Source organism: Bombyx mandarina, chromosome 06 (assembly GCF_030267445.1).
Source record: "Bombyx mandarina strain Sakado chromosome 06, ASM3026744v2".
NCBI classification, from domain to species: domain Eukaryota; kingdom Metazoa; phylum Arthropoda; class Insecta; order Lepidoptera; family Bombycidae; genus Bombyx; species Bombyx mandarina.
This window is the reverse complement of record NC_143213.1, coordinates 15,236,836-15,255,064: the sequence shown is the minus strand read 5'-3', so window position 1 is coordinate 15,255,064 and position 18,229 is coordinate 15,236,836. Positions and strand designations below refer to the sequence as shown.

Genomic DNA, 18,229 nt, shown 5'->3' with positions numbered 1-18,229 from the left:
CTAACTCCTTTCGTCTCTCACGCCGTCCTGTTAACCTGGCCTCATGTTGCTCAGGTGTTTCTGACGCTAATAGCTCTATTTGTCTGTTACGTTGTAATCTTAGCCTGGACTCATGACGCTCAAGTGTTTCTGACGCTATTAGCTCTCTTCGTCTGTCACGTTGTGATGCTAGCCTAGACTCATGACGCTCAGATGTTTCTGATGCTAACAACTCTCTTTGTTTGTCACGTTGTGATGCTAGCCTGGACTCATGACGCTCGGGTGTTTCTGACGCTATTAGCTCTCTTCGTCTGTCACGTTGTGATGCTAGCCTGGACTCATGACGCTCGGGTGTTTCTGACGCTATTAGCTCTCTTCGTCTGTCACGTTGTGATGCTAGCCTGCACTCATGACGCTCAGGTGTTTCTGACTCTACCAGCTGCCTTTGTCTCTCACGTTGTGCTATTAACCTGGTATCATGTTGCTCAGGTGTTTCTGTTGCTAACCGTTCTCTTCGTTTCTGTAGTCAACTGTGGGTTTCATTTTCACTTTCTTTTGCACGTTTCGTTCTATACTTTTCTTTTGCCTTTTCGACCCTTCTTTTTCGTTGTGTAGCAGTTTCGTTTTTATTTTTGTTTGCTTTTTTATTTATTGTTACCATGTTGTTCCCACGATTAAGGGGCATTTTGACGGTCGACCCCGCCAGAAGTCCAGCAAAGGGGCAAGGCTTAATATACAACAAGATGCGCCCAATCTTGAGGGGGAAGCGCTGACGACATTACATTTTTACCCACCCTAATGCCATACAGTCCTCGGCACGTTTTAACCTATTACCTTAACTTGGGTGGTATAGCTACCGCTTACTAACGAGGTATCTAATTACCTAATTTTTTTTATCTGCCCCTCTAACGTCACACAATCTTGGACGCAACTGTTCTCGACACGACTAATCATGCCCCCACCTAATACGCCATTTTGTAACTTGTAACACCTAATACGAAATTTTGACATAATGACAGTATTCTGCTAGTGTAGTCCTATTATTTGATACCCATATTGTGGTGGTTGTGGAAAAATATGTACCTAGTCCGCCATATTGGAACGGCGTCCATCTTGAATTTTAAATTTTGACATATGCATCGTGTTTTACTAGTGTAGCCCTTTCATTTGATACCCATATTGAGGGGTTTAAGGAAAAATATGTAATCCGCCATTTTGTATCGGCTGCCATCTTAGATTTATAATGTCATTGATTTTATTATATTGTATTGTCATCTAAATTAAATGTGTGTACCAAATTTCAGATCAATCTGACAACGGGAAGGTGCTTAAATTTCAATTTCTAATTTTGACCCAAATAAATAAAAAACAAATTCCGTACAGGTCGAGCTAAATAAAACCGTTTAAAAACAGGGGAAGAATGATATTATGGAAAAAGTAAAACAGACTTCGGAAGCAACAAAAACATCAGTGAGTACTGTTAGGTGCATTATTAACGAAGCTAAAGGCTCTGGCTTGCTCGCCGTGTTTCGGACTCCGGGTAAGAAAAGATCAGGGAAGAAGAAAGTTACCGGAATGGATAGTTTCGTTCAATCTGTAATAAAAAGATGTAATCATAATAACTACATAACAAGCAGCGAAACTCCGTACCGTAGAAAGGCTTCGAAAAATTTAAAGAAGATATAAATTTTAATGGCTCGGAATTAAGCTTACGACGGATTATGAAAGAGCTAGGCTTCAGATGGAAAAAAAGAACAGAAAATAATCGGAAGCTGGTAAATGAAAAAAGTAACATTCGATTACTACGAATCGAATATCTTCAAAAAATAATTAATTATAGACAAAAAAGAAGACCGAATCGACAGAGTTGTAAACTACGCCGATGAGCCCTATGTCGACTCATCACGATGATAGCGACTCGGGTGATGAAAACAGTGATGATGATGATGGTCAAGATTATGATAACGAAAAAAAAATTACAAATACCAGCTTCGCTTCAACTGAACCAAGACCTGGCAACAGCTCTAGTTTTGACTTAATAGAAGGAATATCTATTTTACCCCAAGATTAAATTATTACAATTATTAACCTATATGTTTTGTTGATGTTCTAATAAATATATAAATAAATACATATGTTGATTTTAATAATTTAATAGCATTATGACGCAGAGTAAGTAATGTTTTTGCACGTGAGTGTACCATGCGCAAACTTACCCCCACTACGTCGACAAATGCTCTTTTTTTTTTTTTTTTTTTTTTTTTTCCTACCTAAGCTGAGAGCCTTGAGAGGCTATATCAGCGTAACCCTAACTTTAGTAGGTGAGCTCACGGGGCTCAAACCTGACGATGTTGCTAACACGAACCCTAGCAAGAGTCGTGCTTCGCAGAATCTACCACCGGATCGGAAACGCGACCCACTGAGAAGATCCGGCGAGAAACTCAGTGGGCTGTGTCTGGGAGTTAATTTACTCGTCGAGCCCTTCGTCGCAAGCGACGGGTTCGACGAGAACGGTGACCGGTGCTTGAATTACCTAAAAGCACCGTTAGTGGATCGGGCGGATCCGAGATGACGTGTTTTGGGCGACGTCGACTGCTTTCCATTCTGTCCGCAGGATCGGGAATGAGACAAATGCTCAAGAAGTTTGCCGGTTATTATAAGTCACGTGGCCTCGCTAGAGCCAATAGTAACGCGGCAAGCAAGAACGAAGACAGCTGTCGATATGCGCTCTCTCTCATACTACAGCTTGTCTATAGCAGTACAGGCCCGTACCCATCCATTATTTGTTTGATCACCTGGCAGGTAGAAAGCCCTACCGAAATGATCTGTCTTTTTGGGAATCTTATTTTTTAGCTATAAATAACACTCCATTTAAATTTCAAGCTGCCTCAAAAACATTTTTTATAATTTTTTGCAAAAATGTTTTGCACGCGTCTGGTAATGTTACAACCCCGATTAAATTGTCGGGCTTATTTTTTTTTTTTTTTTTTTTTTTTTTTTTTTTTTTTTTTTTTTTTTTTCGTATTTATTAAGTATTACACTGCAACATATATAAATTGCGTATTGCCTCAAATATATTTTTTGGGAAAAAAAAAATATTTAAAAAAATATAGGGGTTGATTTAGCCCCGCTACTCACCAGCCAGGTCTGCAATTCCGTGTTGAAGGAGAGGTATGTGACAAGTTTTCAGCTTGCCTCAAATACCTACCCAAAAATAGGTGCCAGCTCTCCTACTACAACGGCTTACCTTTCAAACCAAAACGCATTACTGCTTCACGGCAGAAGTAGGGTGGTGGTACCTATTCTTGTGAACTCCTAAGACGCCTTAGCATCAGTCAGTGCCACCTGAACGTAAACTCATCAATACTGGTCATACGAACTCAGTGCGCACTGTTTTGAATTTAGATATGTTTGGGACTGGGAAAAGGATAAGTTTTAGGACTCACTCCGTAATTCGTTGATGCACTTTTCTGTTTTCTTACCGGAGAGAGTTACATATATGTGCTGATTGATCAACAAATCACAATTTTATCGTTTTTACACCGGCACCATGTTTTTGTTATTTACACACTTCGCGCCATTTTCACACACGCGTAGTTTTTATTGTAGTGTCAACAGATGGCGTGGATAGGGGATTGAGAAAGGAATAAGAAAAAGGAAGTCACATCACACTTAGTTTTCTCCGTCAATTATGTACTGTCTCTGTGATATTTCTTTCATTAAGCCCTCTTTCGTACGTGAATAATTTGTATTTAGGTTGAGGTTACGTAAATGGTAACCTGAATCACTTATATCACAGAGACATATCCGTAAATCAAGTTAATTGAAATAGGTATTAAAAATAATTTTAAAAATAATTTGCCATAATAAGTTTGTCATTTTTGGTCGTGGGTATTCATTATTTGAAATGAGTGAACCTGTGAAAATGAGAATTTAGTTTAAAAAAAGGGCGAATTTGTTATTACCTATATCTTTCTGATATGTATGAGAGGCCTAGTTGTACTTTTGTTGTATAATTCAAGGCTGTCACCGAGCAGTTGAAACAAATATTAAATCAACTTTTGTTTACTACTAATGATGACTTAGATTATTTTTTTACATTTTTAACGTTATCTACAGTATATATACCTACTATAGTCTCATTTCGGGTCGATATAACCATTGTCGGAGACGTATAAAATAAAAATATGTAATTAAATTCACAAAATATTGCGAGTGTCACAATCTAAGCGAAAATTGAAGATAGATTTAGACAAACGTGCCCAGCTTGGTGTTGTTCCCCCCGGCAATAATGAGATGGTGACATTATAGTAACCGATGGCGGTCCTCGTGGCACGTGTCGCTGTCGTCCGAATCAGAGTGCGAGCAGTACGATGAGTCGCTCCAGTGTTGGAACTCCTCTTTGTGGTGCTCCAGCGCCATCAGCGATGGGAACAGGCTGTCGCAAGCGCTGCAACTGCTCACAAATAACACCGTGTTAATTCGTTATTGATTAATATAGCGTTTGTTTCGGGTTGAAAAATATTTAAACTAGCTGACCCGGCAAAATTCTATACTATTCTCTTCGCAATGCCTCAATCGAGAAATAAAAGACCTAAACTTTTGTATAAAATAAACTTAAAACAAACAGAAGGAATCCGTCCGACGGGGGACACATCAAAGGAAAAACAAAATTGTTGTTTTTATTTAATTCCGAGCATTTTAATATTTACCTACCTTTTAAACCTTCTCTGGACTTCCACAAATAATTCAAGACCAAAATTAGCCAAATCGGTCCAGCCGTTCTCGAGTTTTAGCGAGACTAACGAACAGCAATGCATTTTTATATATAGATGATAATTTTACGTTTTGTCATGCACGGATGATTTGGTTCTACTATATAGGTCAGAATAGGTCTATGTTTGGTTCTGTTTGAGACGACATTTATGTGTCAATGTAATTGCCTTTGGAAAAAAAAAACAAAGCGAAAAGCAAAATTGGTTGAAATACTACTGGAAGAGCTAATTTCATAACGGATTCCATAATTACGTAACAAAAGTACCCACCCGAAATGTCTCTTTTTCTGTTGATGGTCGCTGAGCTGACGTCGGGTCGGGAACGATCGGTCGCAAACGTTGCAAGTTAGAGCCTCGTCTGGAAAGAAAATTCATAGCATTTATTACGACCTAAACATACTATCACTATCATATTTACGTTAGGTTAGGAAATAATCAGATACTTCGGCACCTACTCGTGTGCCAAATTTACTGTAAAACTGCATAAAGTGAAATATTGTAGTGGAATTACTTTTTCACTTTCAAAGTTAGAGTTTACACTTCTTAAAATTTTCACCAAGGATGGATTCAGTTGAATAGGCAGCTCTTACAAAGACACCTACTTTTAAGGACCCGGTTTGCTAAAGCCTGTATCTATGAACCATCCGCCTTAGTTAAGTCGATAGTCAATCTGCAATTAACTCTTAGAGTAGATGCCACTTTTCAGTCATTACTTAATACGTATTATCGCGAGTGCTCAACGTTCGTAACTATGGAGGGTAGCATTAAGCAGTAGGTACCATCTCAGTGTATTAAACAGTGTCTGCTGAAAAGGAGCCAATTAAGGTGGCGCTATAATAGCAAGTAGAAAGATTTAAAAAATAGCGCCTTAAACTCCCACACTTCGCTCTGTTTCCAAACTGTTATATTCATATCATTTCCACTTCCTATTGTAGTCCCTATTTCGTTGAATCTTCTACACAAATTAAAATTAAAATTCCCCATATTCGTAGCGTGTCAATGTCAAGTCATAGCCTTCCCATTTATTCACCCTCAGCACAGCCCAGAGTTTCTCACCGGATCTTCTCAGTGGGTCACGTTTCCGATCCGGTGGTAGATTCTGCGAAGCACGGCTCTTGCTAGGGTTCCTGTTAGCAACATCGTCAGGTTTGAGCCTCGTGAGTTCACCTACTAGTTAAGGTTACGCTGAAATAGCCTCTCAAGGCTCTCAGCTTAGGTAGGAAAAAAATACCTTTATTCACGATCGAGTTGGAATTTTTTAACGTCCTCGATCTCGTAAAAGTTAACTCAAATCTGTATGGAGTCGGAACGTTTGTCTACGTTAGTCGCTAGGGGCGCTGTTTCAACTGCATACAAATTTGAGCTAACTTTCACGCTATTGAGAATGTTAAAAATTCGCATTAAGCAGACAGATATTATCTGACCACGTATCAAAACTATTATTTTACTTTGGCATAGTAATTGATTTAAGATAAGGTGTGTGAAATAAAATAACCTTTCTTTTTAAAATTTAATAAATAAACTCCTTTTAGCAGTACAACACTGTTAATTACATAACGACTGATTCTAATTTTATAATAATATAGGCAAAGTGACAACTTTTTAACGAATATTGCTTTTTCTTTCACAGTCAAATGTGATTAACCCTGATTTTTTAATAAACCATGTTGTGCGTTTTTTTACTTCGCAGATGCTCATATCAGGAATTGAAATTCCTTTATAATTTAAAATATACATATAGCCATTACTGTACATAGTATCTATAAATTGTAATTTTATTTCTGGTGAAACGTTCAGAACAATATTAAGCAGTGAGATAATTTTAAATAAATAAGGGATTTATAATATGAATTTATTTTTCTTATATTGTTATTGACCTAATTTAAAGAATAAGAAGGTGAACTTCTTGTTCATTAAGTTTAGTTCAAAAAGTTATTTGAACAAGTACACTACTGTCTGTACATATTGTATTTAGGTAGGTATTAAATTAAAATAACTTTTATTTTTGCGATAACAGGTACTATGTAGGATAACACAACGCAACTCCCTGAAAATGAATAACACCCTTTGTGCATATTTATGATATTAATAACGGTACTTATAACGCTACCGCGGCAAATATTTAATGGTTAGCAAGTGTGGACAACGCGAAAAATATGGAAAAGCGAATCAGATCACCCCACTTTCCACCTGGTCTTGTCTGCTCTCTAGTGTATATAAAAAACCGGAGGCGCGGAGGGAGAGCAGTCCTCGCCCGCTGTGACGGAGCGCGAGTGACCGTGCTTCGGCACGCAAGGGCGGAAGGGCTGCTCTTCCCGCAGCGCCGGAGATAAGGCGGATTCAAACTTAAGCTTCCTTCGAGTTTGACTAAATAATGCAATTTTAATAAAAAAATTTAACCGTGGTTATCTTCATAACCATGGGGTTCCGCGGGGTGGGTATGGTGCAGGGGTAAACGCTTACACCCCCTCCCTCCCCCCAAAAATCGACGGACCTTAGGGAAAGTTTAACAATTTTTGCCGCGGTGGCGTTAATACGTAAGTACCTTAATAACTAATTATCGTACTAAGAATAGGTACAAAAATAATATTGGTCAATTAATACAAGGGATAGGTTGCAAATAATTATTACAAGGGATAGGGAATCAGTGTTGCAAATAATTATTACAAGGGATAGGGAATCAGTGTTGCAAAAACCATCATTTTGAATGAACTTGCTGCAGTTACTCTAGAATCTTAGAAAGTGCGTCAGATAAATAAATAGATATTAAGTTAATTTTAGTACTGGCAAGTCATAGAAACGCATTAAAACTAATAAAATTAAAATTCATAAAACTAAAAACTAATTAAAGTTTATTGGATATGTAAGAAGTTTAAGTTGGAAAGCGGACCCCGGCACTGGGCCATGTAAATGCTAGGAAGAAGAAGAAGGATATGCAAGATTTAGCAAAATGAATGAATTAAGTGAGATTACGGATGTGGTTTTAATGAGCTAGTTATATTCCCGTTTATTATATTATATTATATTACGGCGAGGTCAGTGATACTGCATAACATTTAAACCGAAAATAGCTGCTACCAATTACCAGAAGTCACGTACGTAGGTACTTTTGGCAACGAGTTAATAACAGTGTCTAAATCGTGTTTCGTGCGGATAAACCTCATTTTGGCGTCATCTGCATTGATGGTAATAATTGAATTATGTATAACTTTGTGCTTGCTTTACTATATTTATAGATTATTTATAAATATAGCTATTTGCCGCATACAGCCTCTACAACCTTGCAAGGTATATGTTTATCTGCCAGGGAAGAGATCCATGGTGTTTTTTCTCCCAAACTGATATTGTATTTCTTTACGGCTACGGTACTGCTAGTTCTACGGATCTCTTCATTACTGAATTGATCGTGTACAGCTTTGAATAGCAGTTTGGCGATCGCTCACCCACAGAATTTTTTATTATAAGACCAAAAAAATATTAAGGCAGCTAATATTCGGTGCCGACAATCGCTACCGATAGATAACCATCGTGAGTACTATGAACATAGTTGACACTGTGCCGATTCCAAAATGCTGCTTTATCAATAACGAAGATATACATTTTGAGTCAACATTTGACATCCCGATAGTTATAAGGTATATATAGTCATTTGTTTCAGTTTATTCCATGTTCAGTTTGAGTGCTTGCTTTAAAACTTTTCAGAATTTTATGGAATATTTATAAAAAATAAAAATTATGAAAAAAGAGCGATTACTACACTTTATTTAGAATAATGTAATGTTAATTTCAAGGTTTATGTTAACATTTATAGTATAGAAATGCAGTATCACCAATAGTATCTAAATGCTATAATTTATAAAATTTACATTAATTTCACTATCTTAAAATAATTTTATTGGATAGTAAGAAAATATAACTAATTTCACACATCAGTCACAGTTTTAACCAGAGACGACAAAAAATCCTTTCAAACATATAGAACACAATGTTTTCGTGTTAAATTGGCAATGTGTTTGAAACTGATGATTTGAACATGCTTCCAAAGAACCTCATGCCCGATGATCCTCCTGGTATAGACCCCATCATCATCCAGAACAATGCCATCACTTGTAAGACAGCACATACTATGGTCCACGGTGTACTTTGAAGATGTAAGGCACAGTATAATGTCGCTATCAAAGTTATACTGTAAATTGATGTTGTAAGAGCTCTTTCCTTTGAGAACATTGACTTCAAATGTGCCCATGGTCCGTACAGAAAGCTGAAACTATTATAAAAAAAAACAAATAAAATAGACCATATCAATATTTTACTGATAAAAATACACTGTATACTAGTTAAGTGCTTGATTTGTATCTTTTATATTTTGATAAATCCATTCATTCTTAATCAAATAAACTTTAAACACGGGAAATTAGAAGTTCTTAGTAAATTTTCAACAACAACATGATTGTAAAATATTCCTTGATTAAGATAGCTAATTATAAATCACCTAAGATATCAAGAATAATATTGAATTCATTGCAATGGCATTTGTGTACTATACATGAAGTGTAGGATAGATTGTAATGGGCAGACACCGGAATGAAATTCAGAATGCCTGTAAAGACAGAAGGACTGAACTAGTATACCTAATTGTTCAGGAATAAAATTGAAATATTATAAAGTAATTGTGATGCATGACAAGTGTGTCCAGGAATCCTCCTCAACAGGTGGGTTCATTGACCCTATTAATGATAACAGTGACTATGATTTCAATTAATTAATTTGATAATGATGATTATGGAAAACCTTTTTTTTATTGCGTAGATGGGTGGACGAGTTCTCAGCTCACCTGGTGTTAAGTGGTTACCGGAGCCCATAAACATCTACAACACCACCCACCTTGAGATATGAGTTCTAAGTATAGTTAAAACAGCTGCCTTTCAAAATTATTAATTAATTATCAAATGATTATTAAAGCTGTCTTAACTAACTTATATTTTGAAAATAATTAATTATCAGGTGTTTAATGGCTATGTGTGTACAGTTGTTATGCATTGATAGTGAGTTCTAATTAAAAAAAGGGGAAACAGGTCACTAAAATAAATAAATAAATCAACATAACTAAAGATAGTGCAAAACATTTCCTTGTATATTTTCATATTTGTCATATTTTGTCATATTTTAGTGCACTGTAGTTTATTTTTATATACATTATAGTGTTCTATAAGTGTTGATATTTATGTTTTCAGTTTCTTTGTAACTACCTCGTAACAAATATCTCAATACCATCATTACCATTATTATGCTTAATTTTATATTTATTTTATTGAACATTCTTCCCTCTCCAGCTGATAAGTTGTTAGTGTAAGTCACTTGGAGACATGAGATCTAAGGCCTCAATATAACTATGTTTTGTGTAGTAAAAGAGCTGTTGCACACTTGACTGTCAAATGTGTGAATGCTTTGTGGTAGAAAAACCCAAATGACAGTATCCTCCTATGCTGGCTTACTATTTTAGTAAGTCATCACTCATCAAGTGTTACAGTATGCTGATATTATACATAGAATAATTCCCATTACTTTTATTTTAGGACACAGTCACAGGAAAATGATGTGACCCACACACCCAATTTGTAATTGCATTTCCATCCATCTAAGCAATAAAAAAATAAAAAAATTATATTATTGTTATCTTATCATTAATTAATGCTTTTGTATAGTTGTGTGTATATAGTGTCCACAGTTTATCTCCACATAAAATGTACATGAAAAAGAGATTATTAAAACTTGGCACCAAATCTATATAGATATATATCTGTAATATTTCAAATATTGCTTACCTAAGTATAAAGAATAAACTTCCCAATGTGAACAGTAGAGCAAATTTCCTAGCTTGTAATAGAAGAACTGGTATGTAGATAAATGATAGTATGAAACATAGGATTCCTAGAAATAGACATATTCCAAATCCTAAGAACCGTTGTGTTCTGCTCTGAAATTTAAAATTGAAATTATGATATATATACAGAGTCATTTTATAAAAAAAATGTCTAGATTTTACCACGTTAATTAAACAAGTAGAAGCAATTTAGTTCTGCACAATGAAAATGAGTTTTATAACTTCTGTACAAAGAAATGATTAAAATATGATATAAACAAATTAATAAATGTTAAAGGTTCTCAAATATTTTTTTGATTAGAAAAATTAAACATAACATAAGTCATATCTCTTATTGAGTCATTCATTGCAACAACAAACAATGATCATTATGTTCCATAAATATATATCATGTATTTTAAACTTAATAGAAAATCTAAAATTTTAATACCAACTTACCAAAGTGAAATACTCTTTTTGTACTTCTTCGAACCAACTGCTTGTTGTGCTCGTCGGAGTCTCCTCAGTGTTACGAGACAGGAAGGCAGGCGTTGAAAAACTTGGTAAACTAAATTTATAACTCCGACGACTTTCGTTTTGAAGCAAATATTGATCTAAATCTGACTTTAGATTTGCCATTTTCTTGTTTCTTTGCACTTATTGGGTGTAAATGTACGTGTAAATATAATTTACGCCCTCAAAACAATTTGGGTTACAAATTACCTACTACAACTCTGTGACGAAAGTTTATGTATTCCGGATATAAATTAGTGATTGACACTGACGTTTGACATCAGTTATTTGTTGGCATTTTGGTCCCTGTCTATGCTGTATGTGTAATACCTACGTCTAATTTTGAAGCGGCTAAAGCAACTAGTGCTGTACAATCACAGTGTATAACCGATTTTGATTACTTAGTTGGCAAGAATCGTACAGCACCTTTATACGCTTGCGCGAACTGCTATTGATGTTATTAAATTGCATTGAATAACATCATATTATACGTTGTAAAGTTAATTCGAGTAAAACAAAGAAATAATCTTACCATAATCAGAATCATCACTAAAATCGTAGTTGGCACGTCGTTTTACGTTGTTATTGTATCGGTCATGCGCACACGGGGGACATACTCCGTGTGATTCGCGCTCTTCTACATCAGTGCTGCTTGCATCAGACTCCACCGGCTCTTCGACTTGGATATCTTCTGCTTTGCGATTGTCAAGTTTTTCATGTGACGATAGCTGGTTGTAGTTTTTTCTGGGTGGTCTGGATTCTGGAAAGTGGACGTAATAACATATTGTAGTAACTTTTGCAGTTTCACTAGTTATTAGTTTGTAGTTTTAGGGGCTGAGAAAACAATTTGCTAGTTTTTGCACGATTCAAAATAATTAATTTATTATCGTTTAGTAGTACAGTATTGTACTGCCCTAGTGAAAAGTTACATAATAGAGCAAAGTTAAATAAATACAATAGTTAGAGAAAGAATTACAAATGGAACTATAGTACGATGAGGCGTTATGGTAGCTAGTAGCTCATTTTACGATTTAGTTGTGACGTCATGAAAATATGATGACATCGGAAATATTAATTTAGAAGCATTTAATGTTTTATTCCAAACACTTCCATTTTGTTGGTTAATTGTGTTGTTGGCAAACGTGTCGTGTGTTAAAATTAAATAAAATTTAAAATCTAATTGAAATTTTTTGCATAGATACTGTAAATGTTTATTTATTTGATTATGTTTTCAGTACCTGTTTAATTATCTTTGCATATTTATTTGTGTATGTTTATCTCTTGTTTGTTGTCTTTGGGTAAGTAGATTAATTAGTGGTAAATAAAATTTAGCAAATATAATTAAGACGTATAGTACACATGTCATTATGTTTTTATTATTCATATTTTTTTTATTGTTATTTTTTATTGCTTAGATGGGTGGACGAGCTCACAGCCCACCTGGTGTTAAGTGGTTACTGGAGCCCATAGAATCTGCAACGTAAATACGTCACCCACATTGAGATATAATTTCTAAGGTTTCAGTACAGTTACAACGGATGCCCCGCCCTTCAAACCGAAACGCATTACTGCTTCACGGCAGAAATAGGCAGGGTGGTGGTACCTACCCGTGCGGATTCACAAGAGGTCCTACCACCAGTAATTACGCAAATTATAATTTTGCGGGTTTGATTTTTATTACACGATGTTATTCCTTCACCGTGGAAGTCAATCGTGAACATTTGTTGAGTACGTATTTCATTAGAAAAATTGGTACCCGCCTGCGGGATCCGAACACCGATGCATCGCTAGATTCGAATGCACCGGGAGTCTTATCCTTCAGGTCACGACAACTTCTTAGGCCACGAGCACGTTTGAAAGTAACAATTTAGTTTTAGTTATTAAAAAATCGTTAATTCAATATATTTATAAGAACATAACATGATCTAAGAAGTAATAATCGCTTTATTATCGCATCGGATCGCATTTGGTTATGAAATGTCCTGAATGTGACTTAAGGGAACTAAGGTTTAGTCTTTCTGTATATTAATACCACAATGTGAATGCCACCACCCATCTTGAGCAGCGGCCTCGGTATAATTTTTTATGCAGTCTTCAAACCGGTGAGGATGATTCTTGTGCAGCAAAAACAAACGGGGCGTTAACAATTCTAGGTTCAGGCTAGGTCAGGTAATATTTTTTTCCAATGAAATACATATGTAGCACGTGCACAACAATCACGTTCAGAACGAAGGGATAGCTACGGGCTTTATTATGAAACTAACAAAACTAAATTTGTATACTAGCTGCTGGTAGAATGATATGGGGTCCTGCCGGAGAAGACAGCGCGATTCAGCCTATTTCTGCTACGAAGCATTCATCTGTTTCGGTTCCAAACAATTGTCATATAATTCAATTGAAAAATTTCGACGTGATGTCCCAAAAATTATTGTAAATATTGCAGACTGTATGACAAAATGGACAAAAGAAATTTGAACATCGCGGTCATCGGAGCTGGCGTTATCGGTTCCTCCGTAGCTAAAGAACTGCAGAAAGAACTTCGAAACTCCAACATTACCGTCATCGCTGACGCCTTCCACGAAGACACGGCTAGCTGTGTGGCGGCCGGTATCTTCAGACCTGGCCCAAGTTTCAAAGGACCTACACGCGAAATCACAAAACAATGGATCGACTATTCTTGGAACTATTGGAGCAAGATCATGAATTCTTCGGATGCCTCACAAGCGGGAATAATGCCGCTACCTGTCTATATATTCTCAAAAACCAACTACCACGTGACCAGGAACCACTTGATCGAAGACCTGGTACCGGTATACAGAGAGTGTGATGTAGATGAATTAAAAATGTGCGGGAAAGGTTGGAAGTACGGCTCCTATTACTTAACATTGAAAATCGAGTGTGATAAATACCTGCCATGGAACGAAGTTTTATTTAAACAAAACGGGGGTAAAATTCTGAAACAAAGGGTCGAATCTTTTTCATCCTTAAAAGATTATAACTTGGTGTTTAACTGCACGGGAATGGGTTCAAAATACCTCTGCAATGACCACGATCTAGTACCGATTAGAGGTCAGGTTATAAAAGTCAACGCGCCATGGTTGAAGACATCATTTTATGGGGACTATGATACTTATGTTATACCAGGCATGGATGGCAACGCAACTTTGGGCGGCTGCAGACAGTACGACAGCTACAATATGGAGGTGGATAAATATGATTCGGCCTCTATTTGGGAGAGATGTTGCGATCTGGTACCTTCGTTGAAGAAAGCTAAGGTTATAGGACATAAAGTAGGACTTCGTCCGCATAGAGTACCAGTTCGAGTTGAGCGGGAAGTGATGGACGGTTTGAGCGTGGTACATTGTTATGGGCACGGTGGGTACGGGGTGATGGTAGCTCCGGGAACCGCGAAAACGGCTGTACAGATAGCCGTTGATGCTCTGAAGAGAAATTCTCAAAGTAAATTGTAATTCAGGCAACTTGTTTAGTTAATAAGTAATATACATGTACAAGTAAATATTGTTTGTAAAACCCAATATTATTTTTATATTTTTATTCTAAACCTTTTTATTTCTATTTAGGTAAGTTCCAATAATCGAAAAAATCAGAAATACCCTATTTATTATATATATTGACATAATATACGAATTGCCTATACATTTTTGCCTTTTTTTATTTTTTATAGTAAGTCCAAGTTCAGTTTACCACAATCCCTACTGCAATAAAATAACTTTTCTAGTAAGCTATACATATGAGTATACCACTTCAGTCAGATTGCATTTGTTGCAAAACGCGTTATACACCGTGGTAACAAATCTACTCAACATGTTCTACCAATATGTACTGTTGCAGTATATAATAGAAAATTCTTATAGAATTCAATAAGGTTGAAATTGCTTCAAAACTGTTATGGTCTCTTAGGAAAACGTGACCTTTGCGATCTCGCAACTTTCCCGGTCCAACGACTTAAAACCCTTTTGGGAATCTAGATGTTGCAACTTGCTCGTCGCAAAGGATTTTTTTCGAAAGGTTTTACTTATTTACCGTGTACAACAGTACAGGTTTTTTCCCCTACCTTTATGCTGGTATCTTAAGGAGCTGGCAACTAGGTCAGCCTAAAAGGATTTGCTAACACTAGCTCTAGCAAGAGCAGTGCTTCGCAGAATGTACCACTGAATGCAGCAGTAGCTCGGCGAACCACGGGTGAGATTTGCTAACGGAATAGTTTACACGAATGGTAAAGAGTTTTTAACTTTATCATCAAACTTGAAATTAATAAAGTACATGCATTGCGAATAAGCAGTTAGCTTGTTTCACGATACAAAATTTACCTTCAGAAGAACAAATACTTCTTGGAACAGCAAAAAGACAAGCATGATGCATCTGACGTCGAACTGCCCACGATATATCTTAGACCGAGCGCGGATATTTAAATAGGGTTGATCACATCTGTACTATCAGTGACCCAAAAATTTCTTATGCTTCTATTGATTTGAGAAATGCTATAACTTCGTTAGGGCTGCCCAATGTGACATATTGAATACGAACAGATGAAAATATCCGGAAATGTTTTCTTTTTTTACCAACACTTAATATACGTTATTGTCTTGTGTGACTACTTTGTTTTGGGTCAATTTTCGGTCGCAAACTTCGAGTTAATGCTATTTGATATTAATGGTTTGTGTGTTTGTCTCGTGTGCTCATAGACGTCGTGGTGTGCGCCAAATATGGAATGTGTTTTTGAAGTTTTCCCACTCATAATGCTTCCTAAACTTTGCTCCATTATCACGTGCCTATTTGTAAGAGTTTCTATCGCCGCGTGTAAAGTTCAGGGTGATAATCGTACGAAGTATTCTTGCTTAACCACAATAACTGCGACCGCGTCGTTCGAGAGTAACGTTCTCCTTGTATAAATGTATAATTTAATTTAGAAATAAATAAAAATTAGTCGATATAGAATGAAAAGTTTTAATTACAAAAGAAAATAATAATGACAGAATATAAAGTTTTCTTGAATGAGAACTCTTCGAAACTTTTTTTTTATGTTTTTCCAACATGAAGCTTTGCAAAGTTCTTTAATCGCGGAGAATTTATTCCTTTACGAAATTATGGCAGCCTCAATGACTTTTCATTTTGTTTACAAAATGTTTGTGTACAGTTTTTTGGTTATCATTGCTTGTTTATTCTAATTTAACCAGGTTAGATGGGATGTTCAACTCACGACCGTAATTAAAATAAAATAGAGCGACCCCATGTAGGTCTCTGTTTTCTGTTGTCTCTGAACGTTCCAGTAACCTCTTAACGCTAGATGTACCGTACTGCCACTGTAAAAGAAAAGCACATTAAATGAAAAACGTTTTCAAATAACCCCACGTAATAGCTTTCTCTTCATAAAGAAATTTGCATGTAAAAGCTTCATTCTGCGGCTTTCCGTGTCGGTGCCTCTTTACCAAAACACTTTTATTCTTTTCATCGTGACTTTTCGATAAGGGCGGGAAATGATTGTAGTTTTAAGGTTTTTTTAGTTTAAGTATTTGGATAAAAGAGTCGATTCTGATATTATGCTGCTATCGATTTTTTCCTACCTACTCACCGATAGCCTCATGGGGCTAGTCCAGTTACAACGGACTGGCTCGCAGGGCTCTACCTGAGAGAGTTTGATAACATTTGCAAGAGTATTGCTTCGCTGAATTTACTACCGGATCCGTATCGCGACCCACTGAGAAGATTCGGCAAGAAACTCGGTAGATTCAGCTATCAAAGCTTATAGACATCACAATGTGAGCGATTCCCACATGAGGCATGAGGCCTAAGATTGCATTTTACAGTTTCAAACTGTGAGCTCGTTTGCTCCACGGCAGAAATGGCAGAATGACTTTTTTACCATTTTGCCTATTTGTACCCTTCATCTAGGATTTATTTAATCAAACACGCCTATAAGTATACTTTATATAACAATCAGAATACAGTTTTATAAAAATCGTAACATCCTTATCTATTTTTTTTTTTTTTTTTTATTGCCCATTGTAGTCAGATGAGCACATGGCCCACCTGATGGTGATTGGTTACCGTCGCCCATGGACTTCAGCAATGCCAGGGGCAGGGCCAAGCCGCTGCCTACCATTGAGTACTCTCCACAAGCCTCGTTTGAAGAAGGACAAGTCACAGCGCTCGGGAAGCACCGTGGAGGGGAGCTTATTCCAAAGCCGGATGTTACGTGGCAAAAAAGATCTCTGGGAACGCATTGTGGATAAACATCATTGTACGAAATCGACAGAAATGCCAGACCCTGTCGAAGGCCTTCGCGATATCAATGCTCATAACAAGAGCCTCGCCATTGCTCTCCAAGGCTTCAGCCCACCTATGAGTAAGGTATACAAGAAGATTGCCGGTTGAGCGACCGTGGCGTTATCCCTCTTCCTTTGTGATTTTCACCTTTAATTCTTCTTTTCTTTCTTTTCTTTTCGTCACCTCTTCTCCACGTCCTCCAAATAGCTTGAAACCCATCTTGTCTAGAAGTGGCGGTGGACTTTGAAGCCTTCGCAGTGATAACTGCTAATGCAGGCTCATAACATACCTTAATAGAAGAAGTTATGAAGAATAATACATATTACTAAAGAGAGAAGCAGTTGCAGTAGCTCAGACGGACAAACTATTTCAATACTTACCTTCTTAAAACAAAAATAATAATTTTATGAGCGCTCGCATATTTCTCAACTGAATAAAGTTGGCATCCGTTTGTGTAAGTCGATAGTACAGACTTAGACCATTAGGAACATTTGAAAACGAGCCTTTAGGATCTCTCGGCTCACGTGACGGATCATAAGAAAGTTGATCTCTTTGAATAACATAATATATGTAACAGATTCGACCCTGACGCCCAGGGGATGTTACAGCCAGTTTTAAAAGTAGATCAACAATTTTGTGGCCATAGACAACGACTTTGAAGTTACTTTTTATTTATTGCTTAAATGGGTGGACGAGCTCGCAGCCCACCTGGTGTTAAGTGGTTGCTGGCGCCCATAGACATCTACAACGTAAATGCGCCACCCACCTTGAGATATGAGTTCTAAGGTCTCAGGATAGTTAAAACGGTTGC

At 36.7% G+C, this 18,229-nt stretch overlaps 3 protein-coding genes across 4 annotated transcripts in view; 1 reads left to right on the top strand and 2 right to left on the bottom strand.

The window, feature by feature from the left end:
• Nucleotides 1–3,089: 3,089 nt before the first annotated feature.
• LOC114253557 (uncharacterized) overlaps nt 3,090–18,229 on the bottom strand; it is a 168,134-nt gene continuing 152,994 nt past the window's right edge. Inside the window, exons 2-4 of the mRNA XM_089728446.1 lie at nt 11,663–11,890; nt 5,025–5,112; nt 3,090–4,435 (exon numbers count right to left, since the gene is read on the bottom strand). Coding sequence (XP_089584572.1) covers nt 4,285–4,435; nt 5,025–5,112; nt 11,663–11,890 — 467 coding nt within the window. The 3' untranslated portion in view covers nt 3,090–4,284. The remainder of the gene's footprint in view (nt 4,436–5,024; nt 5,113–11,662; nt 11,891–18,229) is intronic.
• LOC114253445 (uncharacterized) lies at nt 6,251–11,676 on the bottom strand. Its single transcript, XM_028188320.2, has 3 exons — nt 11,077–11,676; nt 10,580–10,731; nt 6,251–9,021 (listed from the first exon to the last, which is right to left on the bottom strand). The coding sequence occupies exons 1-3, from the start codon at nt 11,254–11,256 to the stop codon at nt 8,751–8,753; spliced, it is 603 nt and encodes a 200-aa protein (XP_028044121.1). The 5' UTR covers nt 11,257–11,676; the 3' UTR covers nt 6,251–8,750.
• Nucleotides 11,884–14,788, top strand: Daao1 (D-amino acid oxidase 1). Of its 2 annotated transcripts, none has more exons than XM_028188319.2 (2): nt 11,884–11,903; nt 13,574–14,788. In XM_028188319.2, the coding sequence occupies exon 2, from the start codon at nt 13,587–13,589 to the stop codon at nt 14,598–14,600; it is 1,014 nt and encodes a 337-aa protein (XP_028044120.2). In that variant the 5' UTR covers nt 11,884–11,903; nt 13,574–13,586; the 3' UTR covers nt 14,601–14,788. The 2 variants fall into 2 exon arrangements, with proteins under 2 accessions (XP_028044120.2, XP_028044119.2); XM_028188318.2 differs by lacking the exon at nt 11,884–11,903 and adding an exon at nt 11,970–12,428.

Coding starts and splice junctions, on each gene's coding strand:
- LOC114253445 (XM_028188320.2), bottom strand. CDS start 11,256: ATGGCAAATCTAAAGTCAGATTTAGATCAATATTTGCTTCAAAACGAA. Junction 10,732..11,076: donor AAAAAGAGTATTTCACTTTG/GTAAGTTGGTAT, acceptor TTTAAATTTCAG/AGCAGAACACAACGGTTCTT. Junction 9,022..10,579: donor AGTTTATTCTTTATACTTAG/GTAAGCAATATT, acceptor TTTTTATAATAG/TTTCAGCTTTCTGTACGGAC.
- Daao1 (XM_028188319.2), top strand. CDS start 13,587: ATGGACAAAAGAAATTTGAACATCGCGGTCATCGGAGCTGGCGTTATC.